We start from the raw sequence: 26,558 nt of genomic DNA on the forward strand, positions 1-26,558 counted from the left end.
ATAATTTAATGTAATCTAATATCATTTAACATGCATTGCTTTTATTATGTGAGACAATTACCTAGATTACATACAATTATTAACGTTTAAAATAATTACATGTATGAATGATTTCACGTTGGGCTTAGAGGGCAAACGGTACGATTTGACTTGATGTGTATGTGACCTGGCTGGTGTGGCACGGGTGAAGAAGTCTATCTGTGACCGTGCGTGCTGTGCTGAAGATGCTTCCTTCCACTCGCTGAACTGAACTGCTGCTGCAGCGCATCTGGTGTTAAAGGAAGAGAGAGGTCGGGTGTGTGCGAGGTGGTGGCGCATTTCAGGGCATTGTTTTTAATTGCTCAGGTTTTCAAAAGATCATTTCAAACCGACCTCAGTAAAATGATAATAATAATAATAAAAAACGAAGTTTCAAAAGGGCACTTTCGTTGATAAAGGGCAGAGTTGGTGGTGCTAAGGTCTATGTGTGCACGCCACTGTGCATGGGTGAGTTTGAGTGTTTTCGTGTTTATCTGTACTCGTTCTCTGGTATGTTCGCTTTAGTCATCCGTGTTGTGTCGCTGTAGTGGTTTGTGGTGTCGTCTAGTTTAGTCATGCCTCATCATGATCGTGCTGTCCGTGTGTCTTCTATTATATTAACGTAGTTAAGTTAATGTTAAATGTGAAACCCCTTATATAAAATGCTCTTCTCAGCAAGTGTTCCCCCACTGATAACACTTCACCCCCACGTCACAACATAAAACAGATTTATTACAGATTGTTCATCAGTGAACGTTCATCACGCCATGAGCGTCATTTAAACCACTGCGAGCGAGTGGCATCGCATTTGTAGGATTCGTGGAAATGAAGATGGTTTATATTTTTTGTTTGTTAATTTATGTTGGGTGAACGATTCGGAGCTAACCGACAGCTCCAAACTATGAGTTCAGGATGCTGTTTAATGATTATGTCGAACTTAGATAGACGATGAGTGGCAGGAGCCGCTCGGCTGACAATCTAGACTAACAATAGAAACCAATACAAAGCGAAATATGCTACAAATTGCACAAATACTAATTGCGATGCCACTCGCTCGCAGAGGTTTAAATGACGCTGATGGCGTGTAGGAACATTCACTGATAACCATACATCTATAATAATAAACCCTTTAAATGTAGTGCTGTCGTTAACGGTCTACCACTGTAGATTCACGTACCCTCCTATAATCTTAATTCGACGTTATCGCTAAACAGTATTCTGAACTAGTAATATAGAGCTGTCTAGCTGGATGTTGGCTAGTATTTCACTCAACATAATGTTCAAACAAAAGTTATGAACCATCTTCATTTCAACAAATGGTGATTCGGAGCTCGTCGGGATGATTTAAGCGAGTGGCCGATACGCAGAGTCACCCAAGAGTCTGTAGATGTCTGTCAGCAGAGGCAGGCGGCGTTTCTGGACAACGGAGACCACAGTCACGCGCCACTGGCCACAATAAGTGCCACGATTATGTGGCAGCTGCCACAAGGTGCCATTTCTGGGTGGCACAGTGGTCACTTTCGTGCTGCTTACATGCTACTTACACGCCAAACAGGGACCGCACTCTTACAGGAAATTTAGCAGAAAGACGCGCCTCCCAATGACCTCTGATATGTTTTGTGATTGGCCAGATGCAGTTCAATTAGCTCTGAGTTTGTTTGCTCATCCTACGTATCCCGGATGAACCGCATTTCAACCTGAACCTGAATTTCGACCCGAACCTGAATTTCGACCCGAACCTGAATTACGACCCGAACCTGAATTTTGACCCAAACCTGAATTTTGACCCAAACCTGAATTTCGACCCGAACCTGAATTGCGACCCGAACCTGAATTTTAACTCGAATTTTTGCATACCTGCGAACACAGACTGTTTCTTCCAAGTAATAATGATTTCAGGTTCAGGTTCTGGTGACACTAAAATAGCTCCATACAGGTGGCTGTTGTAAACACACCGAACCTGAATTTCGACCCGAACCTGAATTTTAACTTGATTTTTTGCATACCTGCGAGGATTTTACAGACTGTTTTTTCAAGTAATAATGATTTCAGGTTCAGGTTCTGGTGACACTAAAATAGCTCCATACACCTGCCTCATCTCGCCCTGCTAATAGAAACGTGTCGCAGGCTACGACGCAAATCTTCGTTGACATAAATGTTGAAATTTAATTTCATTTATTCTACACATTCTTACAGCATTGGAAAACGTTAGGAATGTTGGTGTCATGTTTGTCTCCTACAAAAACTATATTAAAACAAAAAATATATTTCTCTCCCCCATCTTTTTACATTTTCAAACATTTTTGAAAAAGCTCCAGGGAGCCGCTAGGGCAGCGCCAAAGAGCCGCGTGTTGCCGACCCCTGTGATAGGGGGAGACACACAGGCTTCCACTTAACCCCAAGAACGTAAACTGTCGACGGGGGGGGCGTAAACGCATTTGGCCGTCTGCTACCTGTCGCATGCGCGATTTCAAAATAAGAGCGGATAGCGCGATTGAAAAAAAATTCCTAAAAAAAAAAAACACTTTTCAAAACAGCTCGCGGGCCACAAACAGATGATTTGAGTATGGGGGCTCCAAGTCTTTAGATAAAACGTGTCTGTGGGTAAGTGAGTTACAGTCCAGTTCCATTAGGTGCTTTACATCTAAAAATTAATTTGTCCATTTGTCTAATTATAGTTGTGTAGCGGAGGTCGTTATGCCGTGTCCTCCCCGCTTTGTTGCAACAGTGTGAGACTATAAGCGTAGGTCCCATCTGCGTAGATTAAACCATTATCCTCTTAACCCGACTTTGCTGTGCGTCCCCCATCCTCTCAAATTAGGAGACACTTCTAGGAAAGAGACTTGGCGCGTGCCACTTGAAGTTAAGACGCAGCGGAGATCCGTCCACCTGGTCAGTAGTGAACTGTAGTGAACTCCATGCTGCCTTCACGCGCGCCAAGACGTGATTTTGCGTAGACGGTGATCGCATCAGCCTACGTCTAACGAGAAAGAAGAAATAATAAGTGCACAGTTTGAGTCAATGCATAGCCTAATGGCATGATAAGGAAGAGTTAATAATCCGATCATTTTCAGTGGCTCCACGTCTGTTTTTAAGGATAATGGGTTTATCTCGAGCACGAGTCCTTTTGCTGGGCTTATATGTCGTATTTGTGGTCGTGTGTACGTTTCATATTACAGTGTGCACCAAAAGGACAAAGACTAAAAAACTGGGTAAGTTTTCGTTAATTGTTAAGTGTTTTTATTACTAAGAGCTGCGTCGTTGTGCTGCAGATTCACGGTTTAACGCTCACACACGCTCACGCGCTGCACTGGGGTTAATCCGTTGTAGTTATAGCGCGCGTGACCCCAGTCTCACTAGCGCGCGAGCAAAGACGAACGTTTGTAGCACGTGGAGTATCTGACGTAGTGTTCTACTGTAAACAGCTGACCGTCGGAGAAGGGTAATGCTGCAGGCCGGAGCCCCGGTGGGCGTGGGTAAAGGGCGGAGCATGTGTCAATCATTTTCGAATGCAGCCAATCAGATACTAGACTTTCGTTGTCAATCAATTTTTATTAAGCCAATTATCAGCCAGAGTTAGCTGTCAATCATTTTTTACTGCAGCCAATCATCTTAACAGATCTGCCAAAAGAAGGCGGAAACTGCACGGAGAATCTCTTTAAACAGAAGTATATGCCATTCTTGCACAAAAGTAGCTGAATAAAAACATTAGAAGAGCCATGACTTTAGACATTTTTAAATCTAAGTTTTAAATACTTCTCACTTGTTATTCTGGAACGGCACTTTAATGTTTTTTTTCTCCCTTTATTGCACGTATTGCATCATTTACATCATATAGATATGTGGCGAGTGTAAAGGTTAGCGGAGGGGAGGTGTAAATGGACACAAATTAAGTATTATATCGCGATCGATCGCCAAGTATAAACGTCTCCGCCGAGCAGAGCGTTGAGGAGCGATTTCGATTGGAGGATCGTGCTCTATTTTTTATTATTAATTTTTTGCTGATGCTGGTCCAGCGTGTCGCGTGCCACTGATTATGCCTCGGCGTGCCAACGGTGGCCCGCGTGCCATAGGTTGCCGACCCCTGCTGTAGAGCCTTTGAATATTAAAACCATTGTAGAAATTAAGTTAAGATGTGACCAGCAATGGAGCGCAAGTAAAAGAAGGACGCGATCACACAGTCTCATTGAAAATGTAGGATTTAATGTATAAAGTGCACCAACGCAAACCCCGTGACATAATCCAAATAAAGTTTGAAGACCAGTATTTTTTGATATAATCAGGCATTGCTTTTAATCGTCATAATTATGGAGGGCTAGCTAGCTATCGTATGCTCACCGTGTACATCTTTAGCCAAGAGAAATTCGTGGGCAGAGTTTAATTACATCTTTGCGGGAGTCATTGAGTTGGATTAACTCTGATTTGATCAACTCTGTCCGATAACTTCAACACTCCATCGTCATTTGATTATATCAAAAAAATACTGGTCTTCAAACTTTATTTGGATTATGTCACGGGTTTTGCGTTGGTGCACTTTATTCATTAACTCCTACATTTTCAATGAGACTGTGTGATCGCGTCCTTCTTTTACTTTACTTGCTGAGCTTAATTTCTACAATGGTTTTAATATTCAAAGGCTCTACAGCAGGGGTCGGCAACCTATGGCACGCGGGTCACCGGCACGCCGAGGCATAAGACACGCTGGACCAGCATCAGCAAAAAAATTAATAATAAAAGATCCTCCAATCGAAATCGCTCCTCAACGCTCTGCTCGGCGGAGGCGCTTATACAAGGCGATCGATCGCGATATAATACTTAATTTGTGTCCATTTACACCCCCCCTCCGCTAACCTTTACACTCGCCACATATATATATGATGTACAAATGATGCAATACGTGCAATAAAGGGAGAAAAAAAACATTAAAGTGCCGTTCCAGAATAACAAGTGAGAAGTATTTTAAACTTAGATTTAAAAATGTCTAAAGTCATGGCTCTTCTAATGTTTTTATTCAGCTACTTTTGTGCAAGAATGGCATATACTTCTGTTTAAAGAGATTCTCCGTGCAGTTTCCGCCTTCTTTTGGCAGATCTGTTAAGATGATTGGCTGCAGTAAAAAATGATTGACAGCTAACTCTGGCTGATAATTGGCTTAATAAAAATTGATTGACAACGAAAGTCTAGTATCTGATTGGCTGCATTCGAAAATGATTGACACATGCTCCGCCCTTTACCCACGCCCACCGGGGCTCCGGCCTGCAGCATTACATATATGGACCGTCGCGCGCCCGAAGGCTTGTGAGGGTCTGCTAATGAATGGAGCTGCAGGTGGGAAATTTTTGACTGCGGTGGAGTCGAGTCTGTATAAAACTGTGTGCTTGGACAGTTTAAAGATACACCTTTGGCTTTTGTGCCGATTCTGAAATGATTATATATCTGCTTTGTATTTGGATATTAGCGACAAGTACTGCTGACGTGTGTGTGCATGTATAACCCTATAGGAAACTGGATGCTAAACTAACCTCAGACACTCTCAGAATGAACGTTCTCTCTCACACAGATTCAGGCTGTGGTTAGCTGTACATGTTTGGTGTGTCTAACGTGCATGATTTAATCTTTCCCAGGTTGAGACTAACATTTATTGTGAGAACCAGTTCGTTTTATTTTCAGGGAATGTGTAATCTATTTGATGACTCCTCAGTAAGCTGTTATGTTATGTATATTTGGTATATGTTATATGTAACTTCATGCGGTTTTTATGATCAACAACAAAGAATACCACTACTGGAGTTCCTGTGTGTGTGTATTTTTAATGACATATTGTTTGTATCAGAGTAGGGTCTGGCAAAGTGGGTTCAAACTGGGGTTTCTAAGTTAAAAACTAAGTTAAACCAGCACTTACTGTTAGAACACAGCTGAACGTGTTTAGGTTTAGGTAGCATTTTACTTTTTCCCCCTAAATACTTGCCACAATTAAAGCATAATTGTAAGATACGTTTTTATAAATTGTAGTGCTCTGTCTCTAAGTGAAAGCTTTTTTGTTGTTGTTGCAACTAAAGGAACATCGAGACAAATCTAAAATGTATCAGTTGTCACGGTGACAGCTCCGGACCCTTCCCTGTGGGCGTGCCGTTACGTTGTCTGCGTGTCGTTATGTCCATGTTTGTACTTCCGTGGGCGTGGGTCGTCTGTGAGCGTGTTCGTGGTATCACCTGTGCCTTGTCCCGAGGTCACGTGGGTCTGTGTAATACACCTATTTAATGTGCGTTCGCGCAGTGTCTTGTGCTCGTCTTTGTCTAAAGTTTATGCCCATGCAAGCATCGCGTCAGCGTGCTTGCTCCGTTTGTGCTGGACTTTCCGTGTTTGTGTTTGATTAAACGTTTAGTGTGTATCGCAAGACGCTCGTTGTGTCTCCTCCTTCCTCTCACACACCAGCGTCACATCAGTAACCAATTAAAACAGTTAGGTACTGATGATGTAGCTGATCAAAACAGTGTTTGATTCTTCATGGCAGGTTAATCTGCATGTTTATGCAGTTTCTGTCTGCATATCATCAGATGCTGTACTTAAATTTTAAAGAAGCCACTATAATTCTCATTCTTATCAAGTGAGTGTTTGTGTGTTGTTTTGTTATAGTTGCTGCTGTTGTGTAATGTTCATTGTTTGATCCAGAGCGGTTGAGTCCACCACTGGATATTCAGTTGCAGACAGTGAACTGCACCGCAATCAAAGTCCACTGGAGGATGCCCCGTAGACATGTCAACACCATCTCTGGATACAAGGTACCACTGCAACCCAACACAATTCTGTTCTAGTCTACTGATGATCTATTCTACTTTGCCCTGTGTCACTGTACTCTATTCCAATCTATTCTACTTTACTGTACTCTGTTCTACTCTATTCTATTCTACTCTACTATACTCTATTTTACTGCACTATTGTTCATTCTGCTCTACTCTATCCTACTCTTAATTTATTCTAGTCTACTCTCTATTATACTCTATTATACTGTATTAATATTCTACACGCCGTTGTGAGAATGGTCTTGCCCTGCTCTATTCTACTCTGCCCTGCTCTCCTCTACTCTGCCCTGCTCTACTCTACTCTGTCTTGCTCTACTCTAATCTGTCCTGCTCTACTCTACTCTGTAAAGCTCTATTCTACTCTGCTCTACTCTAACTTTGCCCTACTCCTACTTTTCAGCTTATATATTCTACTCAGATGCCGCTACACTCTACTTTATCCTATTCTACTCTACGCTGCTCTACTCTACTCTGTCCTGCTCTACTGTACCCTGCTCTACTCTACTCTGTCCTGCTTTACTCTACTCTTCTCTACTCTACTTTGTCTTGTTCTACTCTGTCCTGTTCTACTCTACACTGAAATGAGGGACAGTCATGTTTGTGCGTGTGTGTGCGTGTGTGTGTGTGCGTGTGTGTGTGTGTGTGTGTGTGCGTGCGTGCGTGTGTGTGTGTGTGTGTGTGTGTGTCTCTCCAGGTGTTCTACACTGAAATGAGGGACAGTCATGTTTGTGTGCGTGTGTGTGTGCGTGCGTGCGTGTGTGTGTGTCTCTCCAGGTGTTCTACACTGAAATGAGGAACAGTCGTGTGTGTGTGTGTGTGTGTGTTTGTGTGTGTGTGTGTCTCCAGGTGTTCTACACTGAAATGAGGAACAGTCATGTGTGTGTGTGTTTGTGTGTGTGTGTCTCCAGGTGTTCTACACTGAAATGAGGAACAGTCGTCCTGTCAATCCCACAGTGACTTTAGATGTTCCATTGAACCATGACACGCTGATTGTATGTTTCTGCTTTATAAAACAGCTATAAGATTGAACTGCAGGTTTATAGCAGACCTGTAACTTCTAAGTGTCTACACATCACTGCATGTAAAATATGTGTAATATGTGTGAGGTGTGTTCTCACTGCACAGACAGGTAAATGTGGTAAACAAATTTCTATTGGGATGAAAATCACAATTGACAAATATGGCACATTTATTTACATTTAGAAGTAATGATGAAAGTAAGTGTGAAATTGTGTAATTGTATTGTAATACACACTACTGAATTACAATACCTGCTATACATGTAATGTCTCAATATGTTTCTGTCTCACAGAGACAGTTTGATGGACAAGCAGGTTTTGTAAGTAACATCCCATCATTTATTTGAATTTAACCACTTTTGCAACCCATAATCTACTGATATTATTTTTCTGTGATGGTGGGGAATTTTAATTCAGTTGAATGGTTTCTTGTACAGGATGTGGTAGTTGGAAAGCTGAAAGCATCGACACAGTACGAGGTGAGCGTGGGGACCTACGGCTGGGCAGAGGAGGGCCAGCCCAGCACACCCAGGAACATCAGCACAGGCTCTCATGGTGAGACACCCCCTGGGGAGGCAGAAACACACAGCAGCTCCTGGGTGCCCTCTCTGGTGGAAAAATGTAACTTGTAAGCAGAAGATGTTGTAGCTCTCCTGAGAGGCTACTAGTGTACTCTCATGCAAAGAGTGTGTACACGTGTACATCATCTAAAGAGTGTGTACATCATCCAAAGAGTGTGTACACGTGTACATCATCTAAAGAGTGTGTACATCATCTAAAGAGTGTACACGTGTACATCATCTAAAGAGTGTGTACATCATCCAAAGAGTGTGTACACGTGTACATCATCCAAAGAGTGTGTACACGTGTACATCATCCAAAGAGTGTGTAAACGTGTACATCATCCAATGAGTGTGTAAACGTGTACATCATCCAATGAGTGTGTACACGTGTACATCATCCATAGAGTGTGTACACATTTACCCTTAATGTTCAGTCTGCTACAGTGTTCATCTACTAAACAGGGTCCACTCTCTCCATCTCCTCTCTCTCTCTCTCTCTCTCTCTCTCTCTCTCTCTCTCTCTCAGAGATATGTATGCCACCCTCACCTCCCACTCAGCCATTAGTGGTTGCTGTATCAGATACAGAACTGGCATTGTCGTGGCAACAGAGGAAGAGTGAGGGCACTGCACCTGTCCTGTATTTTCTGGTGGCATATATCAGGTAAGAAGTCTTTATATACAACATGTCTATCAAAGATTGCTCTGTACTGTATATTGGTTATGGACAACTAATATTATTTGTTTCCATGTTGCTGTCAGTACTACTGAATCTATATGTACCTTATCTATATGCTGATTACCCTTTGGAGTGCTTCTGTATCTGCCCCTCTGCAGTAGCACAGACATTACTCATATTCTGGATTTTAACTGTAGTCATTCACTATATTCTGGATTAAAGCTGTAGTTGTGCACTTCCCATTTTCTGTTCTTCATGTCTGTTAGCCCGTAACCCTCTCACTGCTTCACCCTCTCACCGCTTCACCCTCTTACCGCTTCACCCTCTCACCACTTCACCACTTCACCCTCCCACCATTTCACCCTCCCACCATTTCACCCTCTCACCATTTCACCCTCTCACCGCTTCACCCTCACCGCTTCACCCTCTCACCACTTCACCACTTCACCCTCCCACCATTTCACCCTCCCACCATTTCACCCTCTCACCATTTCACCCTCTCACTGCTTCACCCTCTCACCACTTCACCCTCCCACCATTTCACCCTCTCACCATTTCACCCTCTCACCGCTTCACCCTCTCACCACTTCACCCTCTCACCACTTCACCCTCTCACCACTTCACCCTCTCACCACTTCACCCTCCCACCATTTCACCCTCTCACCACTTCACCCTCTCACCACTTCACCCTCTCACCACTTCACCCTCTCACCACCTTACCCTCTCACCGCTTCACCCTCCCACCATTTCACCCTCTCACCATTTCACCCTCTCACCACTTCACCCTCTCACCACTTCACCCTCTCACCACCTTACCCTCTCACCGCTTCACCCTCTCACCGCTTCACCCTCTCACTACTTCACCCTCTCAATACTTCACCCTCTCACCGCTTCACCCTCTCACCCATTTACCTTTAATTTATTTACCATTCATTCATCTTTTTTCATGTGCATGTTATAGTGTTTCTGCTATAACCTCATAAGTGTGTGTGTGTGTGTGTGTGTGTGTGTGTGTGTGTAACAGGCCAGAGATGGACACAGAGTGGACATACATTCGCGAGCCAGTGGAGTCTAACTCGATGGTTCTGAAAGGCCTGATTCCAGAGACAGAGTACCAGTTTGTTGTCAGATCTGTAAATGTACATGGAATCAGTCCTCCCAGCCCCATAAACAATCCTGTCCAAACTCTCAGTAAGTTAAGCCCCATAACAATCCCGTCTGAACCCCCAGTAAAAGCTGCCTGTTCACCTGTTACCTCAATGAGTATATTATAACAGGATTAAAGAAAAGTCCTCAGAACAAACGCACTGAGCTAAAACTATTTACCCAAACCTGCCAGAAACAGGACTTCCTACCACAAGCCACAGAGATACAACCCTGTACCCCTGAACTCAACAGAGCTAGAACTGTATACACCTAAATCCAACTGAGCTAGAATCCTGTATCCCTAAACTGAACAGAGCTAGAACTCTGTAGCTGATAAACAGCTAGAACCCTGTAGACTTAAACTCGACAGAGCTAGAATCCTGTATCCCTAAACTGAACAGAGCTAGAACTCTGTAGGTGATAAACAGCTAGAACCCTGTAGACTTAAACTCGACAGAGCTAGAAACCTGTATCCCTAAACTGAACTGAGCTAGAACTCTGTAGGTGATAAACAGCTAGAACCCTGTAGACTTAAACTCGACAGAGCTAGAATCCTGTATCCCTAAACTGAACTGAGCTAGCACCCTGTAGCCCTATACTCAACCAAGCTAGAACCTTGTTATAGTTATACTGATTTTTTATTGCTTTCTATTTCTCTCTCTCTTTTGCCTCTCTCAGGTCCATCTGATGAGGGCAGTGGAGACTCTGACATCTACATCACTAAGTTTAAAGACAAGTATGGCTTTGATATTGATGACTCAGACTATGACATCATCATAGAGGAGGTGTGTGATTTTATTCTGTATATCTCCCTTATAGTTCTGTATTGTTCAGTATAGCTCTGTCCTGGTTGAGCCCCTAAACATTACTTTCCCCACAGCTGAAGCCATTTCCTGGTGTAAACACCAACACCAGGCGCTCTCAGCTGAGGGCCCACACAGGAAGCCCTGAAAACACAGACGTTATTTACAGGACACCTGCTACCAAAAACACATCTGCCTCACAAAGCAGCAGTTTCACTTCAGCCATTACCATCTGGACCACAGCAGGACCCAAGACGGACATCATGGCTAGTGCTACATCCACTCCTACAAGCATATCCATCACAGCTGCCTCTACTGCCAGTTCTACCCACAACATATCTACCCCCACTGCTGCTACCCATAGCAACAGCCCCATCCCAACTACAACTACCACCACTATAGATGCACACAGAACTAGACCCATCCAAACTACAACTACCACCACAACCATTGTTAACCATAGCAAAAACTCCATCCCAATTACAACTTCTGCCACCCATAGCAACATTCTCGTCCCAACTACAACTACCCCCAACACATCTACCCCCAGGACCAGCCCCATCCCAACTACAACTACCCCCAACACATCTACCCCCAGGACCAGCCCCATCCCAACTACAACTACCCCCAACACATCTACCCCCAGGACCAGCCCCATCCCAACTACAACTACCCCCAACACATCTACCCCCAGGACCAGCCCCATCCCAACCAGATCAGCCCTTCCTGTTCCCTCTACCTCTCCTAGCTCCTCAGTCACCATATGGAAAGGTGCGGAGCTGAGAGTGTACAACGTGTCCTGTGGTGAGACGGTCTGCCCCCAAGACAGTTTCTGCACTGACAGATATGCAGGTGGCTCTCGATGCCATTGCAACCTTGGTCACCAAGGTGAACATTGCGCAGAAGGTGAGACGCCAACAGTCTGAAGAGGTCTAACTCTGCTCCCTATGGCCGCATTTAGGGCCAGACTAACCAGAACATGAGACCACATGACTAAAACCGTCAGGTCAGCTGACAGAGTGACGTTACATTGTTTCAGTGACAGTTTGTGTTGACAAACAACATCAATGTTATGTTTTATGTTTTTAAATACAAAGCCATGCCTTGCTATTAATCCTTATAATTAAGCAACAAGATGTGCTATGGCACACACGGTCTGGACTTGACCGTGTCAACTAGACCAATGCACCCTATTCTCACTGTGTCCCATCTACAATAAAGCACTGTGGTCTGACTGTATACTCATCAGCACTAAAGCGAAAATAACATCTCAGTGATTACAGACCTGATGCATGTATATCAGTAATAAGATACTCAAAACCAACAGTAACCTGAACAGTTTATTTCCCAATTCCAATCCCTGCTGAACTTCCTTCTTCCCTGGAAACACCACAGTCCAGCTAGAAAATATTGAACTATTGATATTTATATATTGACCCCTAATGCAACCACTGCAGCTTCAGCTGGGCAATGGAGATGAAAGCATGTGTTTGATTATGAAGTGTTGATGGGTAAATGTGCCTGTGTATGTTTTTTATGTGTCTGATTATTATTATTACTATTTTTAACATGTACATTATAAGTGTTTGGTGTGTTTGTGGATAAACGTGTCTATGTTTTTGAACAGGTTTGACTATCCAGTTTCCACGGTTCTATGGATATTCTCACATGACCTTTGAACCCTTGAAGAATTCATATCAGCGTTTCCATATCAGTATGGAGTTCAAGGTAAAACACACATTTGGAACTCAAACTCACACAAAGGTTTTGGCTGCCATAGCAAACACAAACAAACAAACACCACATAAACACATAATAAACACCACACACACAACAAACACCATATAAACACAACAGGCACAAACACCACATAAACACATAACAAAGACAAACAGAACAGACAATCCACATAAACATAGAACAGGCAAAACAACGCATAAACACAGAACAAATGCAAATGGTACATAAATTTAACAAACAATCCCCATAAACACAGAACAGGCACAAACACCACAGCCAAAATATAACAAACACCACATAAACACAGAACAGGTACTTAAACTGAACTCTGTGTGTGTGTGTGTGTGTGTGTGTGTGTGTGTGTGTGTGTGTGTGTGTGTGTGTGTGTGTGTGTGTGTGTGTGTGTGTGTGTGTGTGTGTGTGTGTGTGTGTGTGTGTGTGTCAGGCGGACTCTAAAGATGGTCTTCTCTTGTACTGTGGAGAGAATGAACACGGTCGTGGGGACTTCACCTCTTTGGCTCTCATTGGGGGGAAACTGCATTACAGGTGCAGGTGTTTAATATATAGTACTACTTGAGATATTGTCTTTCTGTTTGATGTGTTGCATTTGATATGTGATGTGTAGCCCTGATGTGTGACTGTGGTGTTCTGTGTGAACTGCTGAACTGATGTGTGATGGATTGATGTGCTGTGCTGAACTCAATATTGAGTTTGTTGAGGTGTGATGTTGTGTACTGATGTTGTATTGAAGGATCGATGTATGAGTTGTTGATCTGTCGTGTGGTGTACTCTGTGATATACTGACGTGATTAATGTAAGGTGCGGTTCTGATATGTGATGTTATGCTGACGTGATTTGTAGAATGTGATGTGTTGTACTGACATGTCATATACCACGGACGTAGTTTTGGGGGGGGACGGGGGGGACATGTCCCCCCCACTTTTTCAAAAGCCGGTTTTGGTCCCCCCCAGTTTTTACAGTTAAAACCAAATATTTAAGTAGCGACGAAGTCATGTCCCCCCCACTTTTTAACGGTTAAAAAAAACAATATCCAAATAGCGACAAATCTAGCACTAGGATCATGCAGCTCCGAGCCCCCCCCCCCCCCGCTCAACAATTTTTGTTCACAGCGCTCAAAACAATTTTCATTCAAACCCCCCCCCCCCCCCCCCCCCCCGCTCAACAATTTTTGTTCACAGCGCTCAACAATTTTCATTCAACCCCCCCCCCCCCCCCGCTCAACAGTTCGCCACCCCAGGTTGTGTCCCCCCCACTTATGAAATCAAAACTACGTCCATGTCATATACTATACTGATGTGATGTGTTGTACTAATGTGATGTACTCTGATGTGATGTGTTATACTGACATGAGTTATGCTGTACTGACATGATGTGTTGTACTGATGTGATATACTGTACTCACGTGATGTGTGATGTAGGATGTCTTGTACTGACGTGATGTGTTACTGATGTTGTTTATTGTATTTGAAGTGTGATGTTGTATAGACATTGTTTATTGTGCTGAAGTGTAATGTGATGTACTCTACTGATGTGTGTTGTGTTCTACTGATGTGATGAACTGTATTGAAGTGTGTTGTGCTGTTTTCACATGACGTGTGACGTGTTGTACTGACGTGTGATGTTTTTGAATGCAGGTTTAACTGCGGTACAGGTGCAGCACAGATTGTGAGCAAGAGCTCAATTGTGATTGGTCGGTGGCACATAATCAGTATCTTCAGAGACGGGTTTAATGGCTGGCTGCGACTCGACAATGATACTCCTGTTTCCGGGTACTCACAGGTACCAACATGTGCACTTACACACACTCACAGGTACCGACATGTGCACCTACACACACTCACAGGTACCAACATGTGCACCTACACACACTCACAGGTACCAACATGTGCACCTACACACACTCACAGGTACCAACGTGCACCTACACACACTCACAGGTACCAACGTGCACCTACACACACTCACAGGTACCAACATGTGCACCAACACACACTCACAGGTACCAACACGCACCAACACACACTCACAGGTACCAACATGTGCACCTACACACACTCACAGGTACCAACATGTGCACCTACACATGCTCACAGGTACCAACACGCACCAACACACACTCACAGGTACCAACATGTGCACCAACACACACTCACAGGTACCAACGTGTGCAACAACACACACTCACAGATACCAACGTGTGCAACAACACACACTCACAGGTACCAACATGTGCACCTACACACACTCACAGGTACCAACAAGCACCAACACACACTCACAGGTACCAACACGCACCAACACACACTCACAGGTTCCAACACGCACCAACACACACTCACAGGTACCAACACGCACCAACACACACTCACAGGTACCAACACGCACCAACACACACTCACAGGTACCAACACGCACCAACACACACTCACAGGTACCAACATGTGCACCTACACACACTCACAGGTACCAACAACATGCACCAACACACACTCACAGGTACCAACATGCACCAACACACACTCACAGGTACCAACATGTGCACCTACACACGCTCACAGGTACCAACATGCACCAGCACACACTCACAGGTACCAACATGTGCACCGACACACACTCACAGGTACCAACATTTGCACCGACACACACTCACAGGTACCAACATGTGCACCGACACACACTCACAGGTACCAACACGCACCAGCACACACTCACAGGTACCAACATGTGCACCGACACACACTCACAGGTACCAACATGTGCACCGACACACACTCACAGGTACCAACATGCACCGACACACACTCACAGGTACCAACATGTGCACCGACACACACTCACAGGTACCAACATGTGCACCGACACACACTCAGAGGTACCAACATGCACCGACACACACTCACAGGTACCAACATGCACCGACACACACTCACAGGTACCAACATGTGCAACAACACACACTCACAGGTACCAACATGTGCACCTACACACACTCACAGGTACCAACATGCACCAGCACACACTCACAGGTACCAACATGTGCACCAACACACACTCACAGGTACCAACATGTGCAACGACACACACTCACAGGTACCAACATGCACCGACACACACTCACAGGTACCAACATGCACCGACGCACACTCACAGGTACCAACGTGTGCAACAACACACACTCACAGGTACCAATGTGTGCAACAACACACACTCACAGGTACCAACGTGTGCAACAACACACACTCTCAGGTACCAACGTGTGCACCTACACACACTCACAGGTACCAACATGCATCAACACACACTCACAGGTACCAATATTTTATTTATTTTATTTTTTTATTTTAACTTTATTTTACCAGGAAATATCCCATTGAGATTAAAAATCTCTTTTTCAAGGGAGACCTGGCCAAAAGGGCAGCAAACAAATAACACAGTTGCATTTTACACATAAGACAAAACTATTCAAATTCCTTACGAAAAACAAGTACATGTAATGGAATCGGCCTCAAAAACTCTCAGAATGGATTTAAAAGTATTCAAAGAAATTAACTCAGTTAATTTCCAATCTTTCTGTAACAAGTTCCATGTATGAGGTGCAGAGAAGACAAAAGCCCTTTTACCCAAGTCTGTTCGGGCAAAAGGGACAGAAAGCAACATATAATCTTGAGAACGGACAGAATATGAATGAACAATTCTCAAAGTGACTAAAGTGGAGAGATACGTAGGCAGAATTCTCAGTATTGCCTTATAAATAAAAGTATACCAATGACACGCCCTCTGAATGGCCAATGCAGACCAACCAGTTTGAGAGTATAATTCACAGTGATGAGTGGACATCTTGCAATTAGTGATAAACCTTAAAGCAGCATGATAAACAGAATCAATCCTTTGAAGACAATGAGCAGGAGCATTCATGTACAAAATATCTCCATAATCCAATACAGATAAAAATGTTGCACGAACAAGCCGCTTTTTTACATTAAAAGAAAAACCAAGCTTATTTCGAAAATAAAAACCCAATTTTAGCCTCAACCTCTTCAAAAGATTTTCTATATGTGGTTTAAAAGAGAGTGAGTCATCAATTACGACACCCAAAAATATTTATAAGTGTGAACCACCTCCATTTCTCTGCCCTCTATAGTGGACACTGTGGGAACCTTTTGAGGTAGCGTTTTTCTGCAGGTGAACAACATAAGCTTTGTTTTATCAGGATTAAGAACAAGTTTCAAATGTTTTAGTGAGTACTGAACAGTTGTAAAGGCTTTCTGTAAAGATTTTGCAGCATGAGCAAGAGTTGGTCCACAACTGTAAATTACTGTCATCAGCATAAAAATGGAGGGTTGTATCGGGTGTATTTAGACCCATATCATTGATATAAATAATGAATAAAAGTGGGCCCAACACAGAACCCTGTGGCACCCCTTTATGAACGGATAAAAATTCAGAACACAAACCATCATGTTTGACACATTGAGACCTATTTCTAAGATAGTTTGAGAACCAAGCTACTGACTGTTCTGAAAATCCAGACTGATGCAGTCTAAGTTTCAAAATATCATGATCAACAGTGTTAAATGCTTTTGACAAATCAATGAATAGAGAAGCACAATGTTGTTTTTTATCAAGTGCAACAATAATGTCATTTACCACCTTCATTGCTGTCGTGATGGTACTATGTTTTTTTCTGAATCCGGATTGATGTGTTGATAGAATGTTATTTTGATGCAAAAATTCCTTTACTTGCTCGCTAACAAGAGTTTCAAGAATTTTGGCTGGGACTGATAGGTTGGATATTGGTCTATAATTTGTTAAAATTGCATGGTCACCTCCTTTTAATAATGGGAGGACAAAAGCTGATTTCCATACAGAAGGAATACAACTATTTTCCACTGTTAAATTAAAAATAATTGTAAGAGGCTCAGCTACAAAGTCCGCTGCCATTTTTAAAAAGTATGGAGCTATCAAATCAGGGCCTGGTGATTTTCTGTGATCTAAAGTTTTGAGGGCTTTATGAACATCCTGCACAGAAAAAGGTACAAGATGAAACAAATCTCCGCTATAAACTGGAGGAAGTGTGCAGGGTTTTGCAGAAACAGGTCCAGTAGATTCAAAAAGAAAACTAGAATTTATAAAATGCCTATTAAAACAATTTAAAACTTCACTTTTATCATAGACAGGAGTAGAACCATTTAATATATATATGTAGGCAGCTGCATGATGTTTTTACTTACAGAAAGTGACTTAATAACTTTCCAATGTTTCTGTGGATTATTTAAATTTTCAGTTGAGAGATAAATAATAATAATAGGAGAGTCAGTTTTCCTTGCCTTCGCCCAAGCTTGATTACGAACATGGATAGCATCTGCCAGCTCAGAGGAGAACCATGGATTTTCTCGTCCCTTAACCCTAAATCTCTTTTAAAGGTGCATGTTTATTTATAATTTCCATAAAAGTTTCCCTAAAAAATTCCCAGGCTGACTCTACATCTGGTATCAACTTTAACCTCTTCCAATCAACATTAGACAATTCATGATGATAGGCCTGTTCATTAAAATGTTTAAGATACCTTTTATAAATTATACGGTGTTTAGTTTTAGGCACCTTTGTGTTTCTGATAATAGCTACAATACAATGATCACTTAAATCGTTACAAAAAACTCCTAGAGAGGAGAATTTATGAGGAGCACTAGTGAGAATAAGGTCAATCAAAGTTGACTTGTCTGGGGTTTTCGGATTTGGTCGAGTGGGTAGGTTCACTAACTGTGTGAGATTAAAAGAGTCACAAAGATTTTTAAAATCATCAGAAACTTTGTTAAGCCAGTCCCAGTTGAAGTCACCAGCCAAAAGTAGTTCACTATAATTTAGTTTAGACAAAAGATGCTTTAAAGTTTGCAATGCTTCAGTGGGGGCAGATGGAGGCCTATAACAACCAGCAACTGTTATACAGAAATTCCTATTTATCTCCACATTCAGTGCTAAAAATTCCAATTGTTTACAAATGGATTGAGATAAAACAACAGAGGTATTAAATCTAGATTTAACATAAATAGCAATACCACCTCCTTTTTTTGGCCTATCAGTACGATATACATTGTAGCCTGATATATTAATGTGAACATTTTCAATTGATTTAGTCAGCCAGGTTTCAGAGACTACAACAATATCTGCATCTGTTGATTTAATCCAGATTCTGACCATGTCTATTTTCGGTAACAAGCTGCGAACATTAAGATGAAGTAATTTAAGACCAGACATGGATTTAAAATCAGAAGGTGTCTGAGTACACTGCAGCTCTGGGCCAGGGTTTGGTTGTACATCACCGGACAGGAGTAGCAGTAAGACTATCAATATTCTCTGCTTTATAAAACTACAGGAGAAATAGGACTTTGTCTTATTAGAGACAAAGCCTAATCTCATTTGAGAGGAGAGATAATTTTGCAAAACTACAAGGCTTTGAAGTTTAGGTAAATCTATACACAGAGCAGATACATTCATGTCATTTGCCAGACTTTTTGGTGATTGTACAGGTTGCACAATATCACTGGCATAAGTACAATCATGACAGGTGGCTAATAGATTACTTACTTTGACCGAAGTAGTACACATACGAGAGCAACCACTTGTCTTTAGGTCCCATATAACCATAAAGCACAATAAACACAACAGAAGTGCCATTGTCTTCGATATGGTTGTAGTTTCTGCCAAACAGCAACCAGTTTGCATCTCAGTGAAAAACAGCAACTCACAGGCTGTAGTAAATATCCACCCCAGAAACAAAAACCTGCAGGCGTCACTAAATATCCACTGTAAAACACCAACTTGCAGGCCTCAGTGATATGCACCTACACACACTCACAGGTACCAACGTGTGCACCAACACACACTCACAGGTACCAACATGCACCAACACACACTCACAGGTACCAACATGCACCAGCACACACTCGCAGGTACCAACATGCACCAGCACACACTCACAATGGACAGCACATGCACCAACACCGTCACAGGTAACAGGCTTGCATGCACATGCATAAACCTGTACAATACACTCACATGATTGGTACCCAAGTAACACAGACATGTACTCACATCATTCACTCCTGCTGTGTCTCTCAGGGTCAGTACACTAAGATCACATTCCGCACACCTCTGTATGTGGGCGGAGCTCCCACTGCATATAGGCTTGTGAGGACTGTGGGGACCAGTCATGGCTTTCAAGGGTGTGTCCAGAGCTTGTCGATCAACAGCAAATCCACGGACCTCAGACCCTGGCCTCGTGGTAATGCCCTCAATGGAGCGGACATTGGTGAGGAACACACACATGCACATATCATCCAAGTCTTTCTATATGAGCTACATGTATGGTGTGTATGTTTGTGGGTGGATATACCAGGAGAGTGCAGTAACGGTGTGTGTGATGCCATCACCTGTGTGCATGGGGGAGTGTGTTTACCCACTAGAGCAGACCGCTACATCTGCCTCTGTCCACTGGGCTACAGAGGAGACCACTGTGAAGAGAGTAAGTAACACACACACACACACACACTGTATGTATACACACATAAAGACACATAAATATACACACATATACATAAACACACACACCTTCAGAGACACGTTACACACCTTCACAGACACATACATATACACACACACACCTTCACAGACACATATACACACATACACACCTTCACAGACACATACATATATACACACACACCTTCACAGACACATACATATATACACACACACCTTCACAGACACATGTACACACATACACACCTTCACAGACACACATACATATAAACACAGACACATATACATACACAAACACTTGAACACACACACACACACACAGTGTTCTGATTCTTACCCTCTCTGTGTCAGGTTTCGTGATGTCCCTGCCTCGGTTTAATGAGAGCCTGTATTCGTACATTAGCGCCCCCTGGCCCCAGGGTTCCCACTCCTACCTCTCCTTCATGGAGTTTGACGTCACCTTCTACCCTGCTGGTCCAGATGGAACGCTGCTCTACAGCTACGACGCAGCCAGCACAGACTTCCTGTCAATTATCCTAGTGGGCGGGTACGTGGAGGTGCGCTTTGACTGTGGATCAGGAGTCGCAGTCATCAGGTGATGCATGCAAAACCACCATTTTCCTTTATGTTAGCTGTTAGCTACATAATTACAATCAGATGCTGACTCTGGGGGCGGATTTATGAATTCAGTTCATTTCATCCTCAATGTTGGTTTGTTATTACCATTGTCAACACTGTTAAATGGTTATTGTGGTTTAGTTTTTATAGCAGCTTTGTCAACAACTCCCCACTTACAGGAGCAGGTCACCTGGTTCAGGTGTGTTGGGTCTGTGCTCCTGCTCAACAGGATTTTTTAACACTGGAGTGTTGGTATAATGTCCCTAGTTTACACTGGAGTGTTGGTATAATGTCTCGGGTTTACTATAATATCCCGGGTGCATGTGTGAGGAGGTTGTCATAGGTACCAACCTGTGTGTGTGTGTGTGTGTGTGTGTGTGTGTGTGTGTGTGTGTGTGTGTGTGTGTGTGTGTGTGTGTGTGTGTGTATGTATGTGTTTTGCAGGAGTGAAAAAGTAGTCAGGATGAATACATGGCATGATCTGCGTGTGTCTCGTACAGCTAAAAACGGAATCCTGCAAGTGGATGACCAGCCACCAGTAGAGGGCAGAGCAGAGGTTAGATTACATCATTCAGGATGTCAAATACTCTACACATTGCAAATGTAATCATGTTTACCATTGTTTCTGTACTTGAAAACATCACATTATGACCTTTTTATGGTCAAAAAAGAAGAATGTGCTTGCATGTGGTGTGTGTGTGTGTGTGTGTGTTAATCCAACAGGGAGCTTTTACTCAAATTAAGTGCAGTTCTCCTCTCTATATTGGTGGAGTTCCTGATTATGACATCACTAAGAGCAACGCTGGAGTCATCAGAGCCTTCAGTGGGGCTATTCAGAAGGTACACACACACACACACACACACACCTTACACTCACACACACACACACACACACACACACTACACACACCCCACACACACACACACACACACACACATTCACTCACACACACATGCACACACACATCCACACACCAAACACATTCACACAGACTCTCACATATACAAACTGACTCACACATGCACACCCACACACACACCAAACACATTCACAGGCACACAGATACAGTGTGCAGAATTATTAGTCAAATGAGTATTTTGATCACATCATCCTTTTTATATATGTTGTCCTACTCCAAGCTGTATAGGATTGAAAGCCAACTACCAATTAAGTAAATCAGGTGATGTGCATCTCTGTAATGAGAAGGGGTGTGGTCTAATGACATCAACACCCTATATAAGGTGTGCTTAATTACAGTTTTTGACGACTGCTAACGTGCATTTCCCAATACTTGTGATACATTGTCAAAACTTTAAACACAGCAACACATTGACCTCACACAAATAGCCAAATAGTTAATATTGTGTTGCATTTCACAATGCAAACAACTTTGTTAAAACACAGCAAATCTGGTTCAGTATCCAATCATTCTTTCAAACACTAGCACATATTCTCTTTTCGAGATGAACATAGTCAATCACTGCACAACCACTGTAAAAAAAACTAACATTTGATGGCAGTACAGAAACAGTATTACATGTAATATTTTACCCTCTCCCAGCAAACAACAGATATTTTACAGTAACATCTGTTGTTTTCTTAGTCAGTTCATTTTTACTGTAATCCGCTTCATTTGGACTTTTTTTTTCAAATGTGTGCATTTTTGGCAACATACTGTCTACACAATGAGTGATATTTACTGTTAGGTACTATATGGAATGTAGATTAGACAAAAAAGGAGTCAGTAACAGTTTTGCAGTAAAGGGTATATTTTACTGTATTAGGGACATTACTGTAAATTGTGGCCTAACCCAAAAAATAATTACTGTAATTGTAAACATAATTAGCCATGGTCCCATATGTGTAAAAATACACATATACAAAAAAAGCCACACAAGGGGGAAAAACAGAATACAAAACTGAACAGTCTTGTTAGGTCTAATCTAAATGGTCTTCAGCAGTTGGCCACATGTTTTCATCCACATCACATCTGATGTTGGCCCTTGCCATGCACCTGGGATATAAAAGCTTGGTATGTCTTATTCACCCCTGGCAGTCTTCAGCTGCAATGTGTCTGCAGCCTGGATCCATTGCATCCAGGAGGGACATTTGGTCATTGGGGCCGATGATCATACACCTTCCACCTCCAGACTGAAAAAAGTTCCTTAGTGGGGTTGAGGAAAGGTGAGATGGGCGGGAGGAAAAGGGACATCACTCTTGGATGGTCTATAAACCAGTTTGTGATGACAAGAGAATGACAGAATGCTACATTGTCCCATCACAAATGTCCTCGTGTTTCCTCTCACCTGTTCCATTTCTGCTTCTGGAACCAGTTGTTGGTAGAGTTCATTCAAAAACGAAAGAAGGAGGTCTCTGTTATAGGGACCAATCTGGCATTTGTGAAGGACCAAACCAGCACTTGAGATTGCAGGACAAATTGTTATATTTGCTCCTCTCTGACCTGGTACATTACTGTACTTCATTTTATTTCATTGATCTATATGTGCCATAAATGTGTACAACAGTAATAACTTTTCAGCTGCCTTTGTTTTTGCAGAACGATATACCAGTGGTTCCCAAAGTGGGGGGCGCGCCCCCTAGGTGGGGCGCGGAGCTATTGCAGGGGGGGCACGGAGCTTGGAAGTAAAACGTGCACATGTGTCAATTTAGGGATGCACCGATTCCGATATTAATATCTGAAACAATTCTAGATCGGGTATCGGTGACAATGTGACCGATCCATAAAAACAGATCTATTCAGTCTAATTCTATGCTTGTATTGCTTGCTTTTCGGAGTTAGTTCAACCTTAAATATCCACTCTGTCCCGGATAGAAGTGAACCTGGACAGTTAACAGGCGAGTGAAACGCGAAGCACACAGAGGAGAGGTGAATCGCTGACTCATACTCGCGCTGGTGCTATTCCACTTAGTCCGTTTATTTGCTGGTTGACCAAATTAAACCTGGGCTCCAGCACTACTTGACTGTTCATACATGAACTGGTGAGTTGTCCAAAGCTCATTGAATGCGTTACTTACAGAAATGAAATAATGATAAAATAAAGAGCAGTGGTCTGAGTCAACAATATTCCATACGCGCACTCAACTCGCTCCCTTAAAGAGACAGTACACATATTTCTGGCCGTTACATGCTTTGTGCTCTGCGTGATGTCTGCGCTTGCAAACTAGCCGCATATGAATTGCTGTTTCTCTTATTTCATCTTCTTATTTATTTTAAATTATATTTAAAATTCTTGAACCATTTAAAAGCTTTCTTGCATTTTATTTTTTTCATGTTTGACCAAAGTTGTGAACCTATTGTTTTTGTAAGTTTCAGGTTCTTTGGTATTATTTATTTTACATTCAATGTTATATTCATAATTGCACTGACTGAACAAATGCAAGTTGTGTTGTTTTTACATGTTTTTGTATGTGTTTAAGTGTGCTATACTGGTACAGAGTTTTCAATAAACTTGTAATTCAGTATGTCTGTGTTTAAAAAAAATGTTTTAAGTCGATTCAGCACAGTTTTACTCTATCGCCGATACTAAGCCTCAGATATCTGAATCAGTATCGGAAGTGAAAAACGTGAATCGGTACATCCCTAATCAATATGGGGGGGGCGCAAAAATATTCTCATCTACTAAAGGGGGGCATGGCAGAAAAAGTTTGGGAACCACTGCGATATACGATATTTAAGGTTTTGAACCTTAGGTTTTCATTTTTGGCATGCTGTGTACAAGCAATTGTAAATAAGACAAAAACGATCCAGAATTTTGTTATTGGATAACCTTGTGTGTATAGAAAATTTATGCATTATAAAAACATGTAAAATGACTGCATTTTGTGCCATAACAACATAAATTGAACTAATAGTATAGCCACTGAAAACTGATGTTGTGTTCACTGTGTTTGGAGTTTTGAAAATGTGACTACAGATTGGACAAACGCACGTTAGCAGTCGTCAAAAACTGTATTAGGCAACTTCCTTTCCTTTGGCAAAATGGGTCAGAATAGAGATTTGATGGATTATGAAAAGTCAAAAATTGTTATTGTCTTGTAGAAGGATGCAGCAGTCTTGAAGATGCCAAACTTTTGAAGCCTGATCACCGAACAATCAAGCGTTTCATGGCAAATAGCCAACAAGGTTGCAAGAAGCGTGTTGAAAGAAGCGCAACATAACTGGTCATGAATTGAGGAAAATCAAACGTGAAACTGCCAAGATGCCATTTGCCACCAGTTTTGCCATATTTCAGAGCTGCAATGTTACTGGAGTATCAAAAAGCACAAAGTGTGCGATACTCAGGGACAAGGCCAAGTTAAAGAAGGCTGAAAAACGACCACCTTTGAAGAAGAAACATAAGATAAAATGTCAAGAGTGGGCCAAGAAATATCCTAAGATTGATTTTTCTAAGGTTTTATGGAGTGATGAAATGAGAGTGACTCTTGATGGGCCAGATGGATTGGTCCGATGTCAGGGCTGCCTCGGATGCCACGCCTTCTACCTCCACAAGAGGCACCCGAGTCAGTCCTAGACTCGCTGGGCTCAATCAGCGGTGATCCGTTTCAGCCGTTTCTAGGGCTTCTTAACACTAGAGCTCCTGAGAATTCAGGATTCTGAGGACATCACCCCTCCTTCTTCTCCTTCTTGCCAGCAATTAGCAAAGCCAAACATCACCCTTTATTATGTTAATTCACAGAGCAAGACTGAGGCAGCAGCCTCACCCAGAAAGTCTCTGATCACAGAGATCACAGATCACAGATCACAAACAAGCAGAAACACAAATGCTTCTATCAAATGCTTCTAACACAAATATAGATAGATAGATAGATAGATAGATAGATAGATAGATAGATAGATAGATAGATAGATAGATAGATAGATAGATAGATAGTATGAGAAATGTACAAAGAGCAAGATTCAAGCCTGCTGTTTAGATCACAAACAAGCAGAAACACAAATGCTTCTATCAAATGCTTCTAACACAAATATAGATAGATAGATAGATAGATAGATAGATAGATAGATAGATAGATAGATAGATAGATAGATAGATAGATAGAGAGGTAGTATAAGAAATGTACAAAGAGCAAGATTCAAGCCTGCTGTTTAGATCACAAACAAGCAGAAACACAAATGCTTCTATCAAATGCTTCTAACACAAATATAGATAGATAGATAGTATAAGAAATGTACAAAGAGCAAGATTCAAGCCTGCTGTTTAGATCACAAACAAGCAGAAACACAAATGCTTCTATCAAATGCTTCTAACACAAATATAGATAGATAGATAGTATAAGAAATGTACAAAGAGCAAGATTCAAGCCTGCTGTTTAGATCATAAACAAGCAGAAACACAAATGCTTCTATCAAATGCTTCTAACACAAATATAGATAGATAGATAGATAGATAGATAGATAGATAGATAGATAGATAGATAGATAGTATGAGAAATGTACAAAGAGCAAGATTCAAGCCTGCTGTTTAGATCACAAACAAGCAGAAACACAAATGCTTCTATCAAATGCTTCTAACACAAATATAGATAGATAGATAGATAGATAGATAGATAGATAGATAGATAGATAGATAGATAGATAGAGAGCACATG

At 42.1% G+C, this 26,558-nt stretch overlaps 1 protein-coding gene across 2 annotated transcripts in view; it reads left to right on the forward strand.

Annotated features, from left to right (window-relative positions):
• Window positions 1-3,048: 3,048 nt before the first annotated feature.
• egflam (EGF-like, fibronectin type III and laminin G domains) overlaps window positions 3,049-26,558 on the forward strand; it is a 37,498-nt gene continuing 13,988 nt past the window's right edge. The window contains exons 1-17 of one of the 2 annotated variants that reach the window (XM_076999179.1): window positions 3,049-3,230; window positions 6,691-6,800; window positions 7,730-7,813; window positions 8,134-8,160; window positions 8,278-8,395; window positions 8,930-9,065; window positions 10,105-10,271; window positions 10,905-11,011; window positions 11,107-11,935; window positions 12,657-12,757; window positions 13,215-13,315; window positions 14,425-14,569; window positions 19,910-20,099; window positions 20,187-20,312; window positions 20,681-20,924; window positions 21,392-21,503; window positions 21,671-21,787. In XM_076999179.1, coding sequence (XP_076855294.1) covers window positions 3,119-3,230; window positions 6,691-6,800; window positions 7,730-7,813; window positions 8,134-8,160; window positions 8,278-8,395; window positions 8,930-9,065; window positions 10,105-10,271; window positions 10,905-11,011; window positions 11,107-11,935; window positions 12,657-12,757; window positions 13,215-13,315; window positions 14,425-14,569; window positions 19,910-20,099; window positions 20,187-20,312; window positions 20,681-20,924; window positions 21,392-21,503; window positions 21,671-21,787 — 2,826 coding nt within the window. In that variant the 5' untranslated portion in view covers window positions 3,049-3,118. The remainder of the gene's footprint in view (window positions 3,231-6,690; window positions 6,801-7,729; window positions 7,814-8,133; window positions 8,161-8,277; window positions 8,396-8,929; window positions 9,066-10,104; window positions 10,272-10,904; window positions 11,012-11,106; window positions 11,936-12,656; window positions 12,758-13,214; window positions 13,316-14,424; window positions 14,570-19,909; window positions 20,100-20,186; window positions 20,313-20,680; window positions 20,925-21,391; window positions 21,504-21,670; window positions 21,788-26,558) is intronic. The other variant, XM_076999180.1, reaches the window with a different exon arrangement.

The sequence above is a fragment of the Brachyhypopomus gauderio genome, chromosome 3, assembly GCF_052324685.1.
Source record: "Brachyhypopomus gauderio isolate BG-103 chromosome 3, BGAUD_0.2, whole genome shotgun sequence".
Lineage (NCBI taxonomy): Eukaryota > Metazoa > Chordata > Actinopteri > Gymnotiformes > Hypopomidae > Brachyhypopomus > Brachyhypopomus gauderio.